Source organism: Carassius carassius, chromosome 2, assembly GCF_963082965.1.
Source record: "Carassius carassius chromosome 2, fCarCar2.1, whole genome shotgun sequence".
NCBI classification, from domain to species: Eukaryota; Metazoa; Chordata; class Actinopteri; order Cypriniformes; family Cyprinidae; genus Carassius; species Carassius carassius.
In genome coordinates this window covers 10,488,187-10,498,206 of record NC_081756.1, presented here as the reverse complement: position 1 = coordinate 10,498,206, position 10,020 = coordinate 10,488,187, and the positions used below count along the sequence as shown (strand labels likewise).

Here is a 10,020-nt window from a genome sequence, read left to right as displayed (position 1 = left end):
ACCGGAGGTTTTACTCAGCCAGTACAACAGGAGAAGTAGCGAATAGCCAATAGCTGGCCTTGTTTTATGTCACGTGCTTCCCGAACAGCGTCTCTGCAGCCATAGACATCATATGATGTCTATGTCTGCAGCATTCAGCGTGATGTGGGACTACTTTACATTGAGCCTTTAAAAAAGAAGAGTAACCTGTAAACTCTGCACTACTGCACTGTTTAAGGGGACGTTCACATATCGCGTCTTTTGCGCGCTCAAGTTCGTTATTTCCAACACCGCACCGCATCGAGTTAAAAACATTTCAACTTTTCAGAATGCAGCAACCGCACCGCGGGTCATGTGACAAGAACTAACCAATCAGCTTCATCCTTTCCCGTAACAACGTTAAAAGCTCAGTCAAGATGAAAGGAACAGCTGATCATAGTTGTATATGGATTTCCATTTTGAAATAAATTTAGTAGCAGAGCTACTGCAAGCGATTTTTGAGCTGCAAATCCATTTATCCTTTGCTGAAATTTCCGCGTCTTCAAGGAGAGGGCACGTCATGGTTGCTTATCAAAGGCAGACGCCTCAGGGGCGCTTCTGCGCGAGCGCTTTGGAAAGAAGGAGAAAGCGGTGCGCCTAGCGTTTTCCACGCGTTTTTAGGCGCGATTTGTGAACGGCCCCTAAGACTTTCATTTGTGCAGATTCTCCAGTACAATGTTGTTTGCAAATGTTTAGTCGTAAAAGCTGATAACATTGCTTTTTAACAGTTAACATTTAAAGCTTTACAAACATGTTCTGTGATCAGTTTGTCGTTTACCAGTTCAAAATTCAGTCGTGCAGCCTAATTATGACTGAATGAGAGAGGTAAATGTAGATATTTGAAATGCACTTTTTTTTCTAAGTATTATTCACTGCTCTTTTTCACACAGCAGGTTTTTTGTGTGTGTCCTATTTTTTTTTCTGGACAACCTTCTGATGGATTTTACTTTAAATTGTGAGTTCCATTCAGGTTTCATGCCATTGGCACTTTTTTTGAAGGATTGTTTACAATTTCACAGCAAAAGCTATAAAGCTTTTTCCCAGTATATAATAAAATACAATGCACTGCAATTTTATTCTGTTTTATCCTTATTCTTCGTGAAAATATGTTCTGAAAGATTCCTTAATAAGCTTTGTTCGGGATGTTAAACTACTTTAGGAGCTCTAAGGACTGCCATGGTGAAAACATTATTTGAAATCTCCTTGTGAAATTTGCTAGAGTATGGGTCAGTGTTCTGATTGCAGAAGAGTTCGACAAAGGATTACTAACACAATAAAACAACTCCAGGTATATTTTTGATGAGGATATGAATCTATGCTGAATGATAAAGACCATTTATTAATAATTTACTTGGGGAAAAAATGGGAAAAACTAAAATATAAGTACATAAACCGATTAATCGATTAATCGTAAAAATAATCGACAGATTAATCGATTATCAAAATAATCGTTAGTTGCAGCCCTATTTTTCTTACCTTTCTGGACGTGGACAGTAAACCGAGGGACTGAGAGCTCTCGGACTAAATCTAAAATATCTTAAACTGTGTTCCAAAGATAAACGGAGGTTTTACGGGTTTGAAACAACATCAGGGTAAGTTATTAATTACATAAATTTGCTGTCTGGGTGAACTAACCCTTTAATATTTACCATTTTGTTGAGTTTAAAACATGTGACATGTTTGTTCTGCTCTCACTGATCATTCAGTCCAATCCTAATAATGGGATTTTTTTTTTTTTTTGAATATTCAAACAAAAAAATGTATGGTGGAAATTATACTTTTAAACTAAACTAAAACAACAGTAGGTGCAAGTACTAAGCGTTAAAAGAGTGAGTTGAGTTGTTCACTCAAGCAAATTGTTCAAACAGCTCATTCATTATGGGTTAATGAAACTGTGACTCAACCGATTCGGTTTTCCCCCAACATGGTTAACTTACTTGTTTGGCGTTAATGTCAAGCCCCCGAGTAATAAATTTAAACAATTTAAATCCCTTGTTGTATATTTAAATTATGCATGAACGTTCCCAAACACGGTGACAGTGCGAGCTCATGAGATGTGATTGTTGTCATATTTCTTTAAAAAAACTAAAAATGTATGATAAATACACTTTTCGTATGGAATCAAATAGCAAGCACTTTGAGTGTCTTGATCATCATATTTATTTACATATAAAAGCAACAGAACTGAGATTATGTATATTAGCAACACAGTACTTGAGTGTGAATAACGCGATATCTGCCCTTGATCTCGTTGATTTGTCCCACTTGGAGAGGTAAGAATTTTGTCAGTCTTGACTGCGTTTATTTCACTCCAACAGCACCCAAAACAAATGCATCTCAAACAAGCCTAATGTTTAAAAAATGCACATCACATCGCGCTCCTTCTCTCAAATCCATTATGCAAATTGCGTTCCATTTCCATGACGTCACACAGCAGCCGCGATATCGCTGAATCTTTCTGAGGATTCAAATGCTGGTAGGAGTATCATATGTGTACAGACGCTAATTTTCAGAGTGAATTTGCAATACATTTTGATACATTTTCACCGGACAATATGTCTTCAAGATTATCGTCCGTGTCTGAGGAGAGTGTAGAGAGACAGCTGAGTGTCATCGAGGCCCCTCCTGTGGAGAAGAGCTCAACAGGTGAGTTTAGAAATATGTTTGAAACTGTTCAACTCTGATTAACACAAATCTCACAAATTCAGGAAAGCAATAGGCCTAGATGAGTTATAGTGGGGCTTGGAGTTATTTTTGTATTGTTTCTGTAATTAAAAAATATAAAAATGCACAAAATATAAAAATGGAAATAAAAATGTAAGAAATATTCATGAAATAATGTAGATCTATATATTTGCAAATATAAATTATTCCATTAACACCAAGAGTTCAAGTTTCAGTTTTTTTTTCTTCAGTTTTTTTAGTGCTTCAACCTATTTCAGTTAACGTTAGTTGCCAAGGGAATTAAAAATGTTTTAGTTTTAGTTAATGATGATAACCCTGGGTCATATTTGCCACTAATAGTATTTTCTATTTGTTTTTCTTAGTTTCAGAAAAGCATGCCAGCAAGAGTAAGAAGAACATAATTTCATCTTTCTTCAAGAAAGTACGTAAGGCTGTGAAGCTTCCCATCTGCTCCAAGAACACAGTGGACTGTCTACCACAGCAGGACCCACAGTTTGACAACTCTACACCTTGCCTGGAAGGGTGGAGCGATGCCGCTTTATCCAGTTCGGATGGCTGCCCAGAGCAGTCCAGCTTTACACTTCCAGGTGAAGTGCTTGTTGAGCCAGTAAGGGCTTCAGCTTGCCTGAACCTAAAGACAGCATCCAGATTAGATGACTCTACACCTAACGTCATCTCTGAGGGCAGTACAGACAGACCGAAATTGGAGGCTTCAGGTGAGAATAAAATTGCATTACAAACAGGGGACATCCGTGTAGCTAGATCTCCAATAGCTGATATTAAATTTGTTGATATTAGTTACAAAAAAGGGTACAGAAGAACATAGGAAGAGGAGAAGAATCCACTCTTTCTTCAAGAGCGTGTGGAAGGCTATGAAAAAGCCTTTCTGCTGCCAGAACAAAGTGGAGCCTTTTGTGCCTCCACCAGAACTGGATGATCCTGAGCTGTCACCTGTCCCAGAGCCTTCAGACTGCGTCCCAACTAATGGTAAATCTGTGATCATTATAACAAGATTCATGTAATTGAAGTAATAAACTGGTTTCAAATAAGTTTATTTGAAATATGCTTATACTGAAGTTAATTTGCAGTTAGCTGGCATCTGCTGTTAGTTTGTGCCTTATTTATTTTTTCTATATTAATATTGTTTATGGTCACAAGGCACCAATTGTATGAATTAAGACTGTGCCTTTTAAGAATTAACCATCTAGCAGTTAGCCTAGTTTATTATTTTATTTCAATTTGAAAAAAAATTTTTATGCACATTACTTTGTAAGTTATTACAAATCTTGAATTAGAAAAAAATAATACCTCATTAGACTGCTTTAAGCATTTTATGCAACTTAAAATGATCTAGCCAGCTTTTATAATGTATAACACACTGTATAGTATATTTATGTAATACAATATATAATGTGTTCTTGTGTACAGTATGTGTTTTTCTTTTCTTCAGAATCCATTAGCACTCGCTATATAGTGCAAAATATTATTGGAGAAGGAGGCTATGGCAAAGTGTATGAGGGAATCCGTATTTCCGATGGCAAAAAGGTAGAAGAACATTTTGCTCTTACATTAGAATCTGAAAAATATTTGAGGGAACCTAAAGATTTTAATCTTAAATACTCAGTTCTTCATGGTTAGGTTAAGGTTAGGTGTTCAATATGCTCAACTGTGTTTTTTTACCTTTTGCAGGTTGCCATCAAACGTATTAAAAAAACTGTACGGGATCATTATCTTCAAACTGTAAGCTGGCAAAACATAATATGTATTTAGTTGTTTAAGTGCTGATTATTGTAGTTAATTCACTTGTACGTAACATTAAGCATGAATTCAACTTTGACTCCGTTTATTAAATCAACAAAGTTCAAAGCAATGTAAAGTACAGTACATTTAAAAATGATAGATATTCTTTTACCAAACTAACCTTTTGTCGCATCTTTTCTGTAGACTGTACATCCCAAACCTCTCATTACTGAAGTTGCGCTGATGCTAACGATGAGGCAAGGACCCATAAGCCCCTACGTCATCCAACTATATGAGTGGTTTGAGCACCCTCAAGTATTCACTCTCGTGATGGAGAATCCGGATCCCTGCGAGAGCTTATTGGACTTCATCAACAATAACCCTAACATGAATGAGACAACAGCACGGCTCATCATGTGTCAGGCGGTGCAAGCAGTACAGCACTGCATTGAGTGCGGTGTTTTTCATAATGATATTCATCCAGACAATATCCTGTTGAGAAAACACACTTTGGAGCTCAAGTTAATAGACTTTGGCTGTGGTCATCTTATTAGTAGTAATGGCTATGATCGCAGTCAATATAGAGGTGAGCTGGCATTTTGTGTAACAGAGTGTGGAAACCAGTATTTAGTGACTTATTACTGATCATGTGATTCTTATAAGAATTGCTCAATGCTGAACATGTCTTGCTTACAGGAATACAGGCTTACTTCCCACCTGAGCTCTTCACCTGTGGCAGATTCTACGCCATCTCTACAAACGTCTGGGCTCTAGGAGTGTTGTTGTATGAGATGGTGAACACGTGTTCTCCATTTTGCAATATAACTGAAATCACACAAGCTGAAATTAGGTTTGAAAACCCAGATTTATCCAAAGGTGAGAGAATAGCACTGACAACACACACATACAGCTTCTGCACAGAATGAACAAACATTGGTAGAGAATGTCCTGTCTAAAACACAGACTTTAGTACTTACCAACTGATGTTAGAGGTTAGAATTATGTGTTCAGAGTTATGTTTCTAATAATTGTAAATTCCCTTAACCTTAAATTAACCAGGTTTCAGCTGTTTTGTGCATGCTAACATTAGTCACATGATCACGACTAACCAGCTCTCTCCTGAAAACAGAATGCCGTGATCTGATCGTCCAGTGCCTAAACCGTGATCCAACTGAACGGCTGACTCTCGAGCAGATCTTGCTGCATGACTGGTGTAAAACAGTGGATCTAGAAGAGTCAGAGGATTGAAACAGCATTGGTTTCAGTGTTGAGCCAGTGTAACAGACGAGAGTAGGAAACTACATCTGTGCTGTCATCTTCAATTCTGAATCATATATGATGTAGATTCAAAATATGATCAGTGAAGTGAGTTCCTTTTAACAATCTTGTTATACTATAATATATGACGACTAGAAGAAAGACCTGAGTGAAGACAGTCAGTGTGAAGAATCCTCTGACTTTCTCTTTCCTAGGGTTGGACACACCTTCCAGTGAAAAAGCACTATGAATTCACATGCTGATGGAAATTGGAAACTCAAGCCCTCATGTGAGCCCACTACTAAAGAATCAGAGAGCTCGGAGCACCCCAGAGTTCAGAACCATTCGGAGGCGTTGCCAAGATGGCGCCCGAGTGGCACGACTTGCCTGAAAGGACTTTGATCAGACTCAGAGCCATAAAGTGCTTTGTTTTAAAAGCATAGTTTTAGCTTTGTTTTAAGATCACATTTTGGCTTTGTTTTAAAAGCATAGTTTTAGCTTTGTTTTAAAAGCATAGTCAGTGGCGGAGCCAGAGGGCTAGTTGGGGTGGCAATTGCCACCCCAGACGAAGTCCTTGCCACCCCTGTTGCCACCCCGCTGAAAACATAACACTGTTCATTTTTACGAACATTTCTCAAATCTCCCAGCGGACGGGAATGCATCCTTACGCAGCACGCACAAGCGTGCAGCTGCTGCTACACTTTTCATTGGTTAAGCTGACACGCAGCTTTGTGCGCTCGACATTTCTTCACTTTGTGCCGTGAACTTCTAAATGCGCACTTGTGCAGCGCAGCACACTGTGACCCCATCATGATTGTTTTCTTTATTTTATAAAAACACAAAGTTTTGTTGATATTGTGAGTGAACAAAAATAAAAGTTGACCCTTTACTTTTAGCGTATCCACATAAAAACATGCAGGTGATCAAGCTGGTGCCTCCGTGTCCTGCAAAGTGCGCTTTAGCTTACACTCTCCACACAAACTGTTGGATCTATCACACATTTATCTGGGTTTAATGTTTAAACATTGTTATATGCTTAAACTGTTTTAGAATATCTATAAATTTTATTTTAGGCAATTCGTGATGAAGGCTAAATTGATCAAACGTATATGATTAGCTCACTTATTAGCTCATTTATTATTATTATTAACTTAATAAAAAAAATCAAATATAATCACTTTTCCATTACATATAATACTGAACTATTTTTAATAGCTGAAACAGTTGTTTTATTTCATCAATATTATAAACTGATATTGGAAAAAAAACTGTATTTTACTTTAAAACTCCCACAAGACACTTTTAAATGCATAAGAACATCAGTGAAATAACATTATTTTGAAAGTCTGCCTTTTATCCATTCGTTGGAACAGATGTGGAGAAATTTAGCATTACATAACTTGTTCAGCAGTGGATCCTCTGCAGGGAATGGCTGCCATCAGAAGTCCAAACTGTCCAAACAGTTGATAAAAAAATCACAATAACAGAGATGACTCCTGTCCATCAGTCAATATCTTGTGAACTAAGAAAAAAATCTATCATTGAGATATTATAACTGTTGTTTCCGGCTAAAATATGAGTTACAAGCAAAAATAGTTCAAAACAGTTCCAAACAAGAATGTGTATGGGCTTTGATGGCAGAGTTTTCACTGGAGCAAATGTTATTATAGATAATTGTCCAGGTGGCTGGTCTCAGACTATCATGGAGGTAAAGATGCTGAATGTGGTGGTCCTGGGCTGCTGGTGTAATCACACAAGGTTGTGAAGACGGTTGGATGTACTGCCAAATTCTCTGAAATGCCTTTGGAGACGACTTATGGCAGAGAAATTAACATTCAATTCTGCAAGGTAGATGGATTATCTCAGCAAAGAAAAAGTGCTAACTAACAGATTTGTTAACATATATGAGAGAAATAGGCCTTTTTTGTACATATTCTTTGATCTTTGAGTTCAGCTCATGAAAAATGAGGGCAAAAACAAGAGTGTTACTCTCTTCAGATATTATTAAACAAATTATTAAGTTTACAAGCTCCAAATTGTGCACGACTAAGAGATCTTGCCACAGGCCCACTTCAAAATGTGTGATAGCTGATAGCAAGTTGAGTATATATATATATATATATATATATATAAAATCTACTACATTTGAGTTTATGAACATACCGGAGAGGATACAGTTTACATCCCAGAATACAGTACAGGTTTTAAAATAGCTTTTCTTGATATTTTTGGATGATTATTGTGGAAGATTTTTATTAGCAAGATTTTAATTAAACAAGTATATAATCAATGTGAATCTAGCCATTTTTGTTGCTAGTTATTACTCCATTATAATCTTATAGGTAATAGAAAGCTACGTGCTGGAATGTACAAAACTGAGGAGAAACATATGGTCAGACATACATACAGGGCCTTTGTTTAGAATAAATCAAGCAGGGGGCCTCTCCTCTCTAGGGAGGTATTAAAATTGTAATCATAAGGAAAAGTTTGACTATGTGGAACCGCCCCATTTAGTGTATATAAGGGGATACCAAATAACATTTGGGAGATCTCCTTGCAAGGACTCTCGGCTTTATTTTCTGTAAAATAAAGTCTTTTCTTCTGAGAGAAAAATCCCTGACTGAGTGTGATTCTTCGGAGAACTGGCAGACGACACCACAGATTTGGCACCCCAGATGGGACAGGAAAAGAGCAGCAGAGTGGACAACCGCTTTTGAGCTGACCGATGATCAACACAACCGGGTGGCCACCATAAAATAAGGTAAGCATTTTTGCTTATAAAATTCGTTTGTGTTGGTTGAGGTCAGTTCTGAGTGGTAAGGACACTTAAAATCTGCTCTTCCAAATTTAGAAAAATAATAAGATATCTAAATTGAAAAAGGGGTTTTAGTCCAGAAGAAATAACTGCATGCACATATTTGGTTTATAAATAGGAAAGCCTTGGAAGGTAACCTTGATTTAAAACAAAGATGGTGTAGGCAGAAAGACATTGTATGCAATGGTCTGTGTTTATTGGAGAACTGGGCCTAGGAAGGACAGTAATAAACGGAGAAGCAGATTAGTTAAGGAATCACGAGGAAAAGCCCCACGGATACCGCTTTGAGAAAGTATAAAGTGAAAAGTCTCAAAGGTCTGAACGGGTGGGCCCTTAAGGATGCTCTAGGAAGAGCGGTGTTTTGTTGTGCGGATGTAACTGTGTCCGGACGAATGAATGTGTGAACGATGATGAATGTATGAACAAATAAATTCCGTATTGGGTGGGTAAGGGTTGAGCACCGTTCCTGGACCGTCACTTCGGTGTGACCTGGCAGAATTGGACTCAACCCAGATCCACTTGAGAGGGATGAATGTATAATGAGCCTTGATAATAAAAGGACAATTAATAACTGATTATCCCTTAGATAAAGGGAAAAAATTAAAAATAAAGAATTATGGTTAGAAATTGTTATCTAAAAAGTGATAATAAAATAGAGCAAATAAAATAGACAGTCAAATAATATAAAAAAGTGTAAATGCATGAGACAAAATAAAAAACTAAATTCAAAGAGGTGTGACACACAATAAAGAATAAAAAGTAGGGTGAAATTGGTAAAGGAAAAATTTAACCCATCCGAAATGCACACACACAGAGCAGTGAACACACACACACACACACTGTGAGCACACACCCGGAGCAGTGGGCAGCCATTTATGCTGCGGCACCCAGGGAGCAGTTGGGGGTTCGATGCCTTGCTCAAGGGCACCTAAGTCATGGTATTGAAGGTGGAGAGAGAACTGTACATGCACTCCCCCCAGCCACAATTCCTTCCGGCCCGGGACTCGAACTCACAACCTTTCGATTGGGAGTCCGACTCTCTAACCATTAGGCCACGACTTCCCCAAAGTGTGGGAGATGTTGCCGAAACCCGGGAAGTTCTAAACCATAAGTAATAAAACCACATGACATTTCTGTCAAAGTATGTCTACTTGAAGTGTCTACTGTGTGTTTTGATAATAAATATTCAATCATTTCATTAATAAATATTTATTTATTGAAACACAAAAACAATCCCTCTCTAGCTACATTCGTCATGGGGAAGAAAAGTGAGAGGCCATGGGGTGGATGGCTAGGGTGATACATGAATGGAGGGGAGAAAGAAGGGTGGAGGGAGAAAGAGCAATGACTATTGAACAGTGTTATGTCTACCAATGTGAACATGTATTAAACTAAAGACAAAAGGCACATAAACAACCCCAAAACAATTTAACAGTCTTCAACTGTTTCATGTTTAAAACATGTTGAGAAGTTTAATCCAGCATCACCCCTACTGGATTAAGACT

The 10,020-nt window shown here is 37.7% G+C and overlaps 1 protein-coding gene across 1 annotated transcript; it reads left to right on the top strand.

The window, feature by feature from the left end:
• The first annotated feature begins 3,024 nt into the window (after window positions 1-3,024).
• LOC132096635 (serine/threonine-protein kinase pim-2-like) lies at window positions 3,025-5,699 on the top strand. The gene is made up of 7 exons (XM_059502112.1): window positions 3,025-3,419; window positions 3,502-3,690; window positions 4,154-4,248; window positions 4,393-4,443; window positions 4,648-5,029; window positions 5,140-5,319; window positions 5,573-5,699. The coding sequence occupies exons 2-7, from the start codon at window positions 3,576-3,578 to the stop codon at window positions 5,689-5,691; spliced, it is 942 nt and encodes a 313-aa protein (XP_059358095.1). The 5' UTR covers window positions 3,025-3,419; window positions 3,502-3,575; the 3' UTR covers window positions 5,692-5,699.
• The last annotated feature ends 4,321 nt before the right edge of the window (window positions 5,700-10,020 follow it).

Bases quoted from the DNA above. Each gene is read 5' to 3' on its own strand.
- LOC132096635 (XM_059502112.1), top strand. From the start codon at position 3,576: ATGAAAAAGCCTTTCTGCTGCCAGAACAAAGTGGAGCCTTTTGTGCCT. The intron at 3,691-4,153 runs GTAAATCTGTGA...TCTTTTCTTCAG, and splicing joins AGACTGCGTCCCAACTAATG to AATCCATTAGCACTCGCTAT. The intron at 4,249-4,392 runs GTAGAAGAACAT...TACCTTTTGCAG, and splicing joins GTATTTCCGATGGCAAAAAG to GTTGCCATCAAACGTATTAA.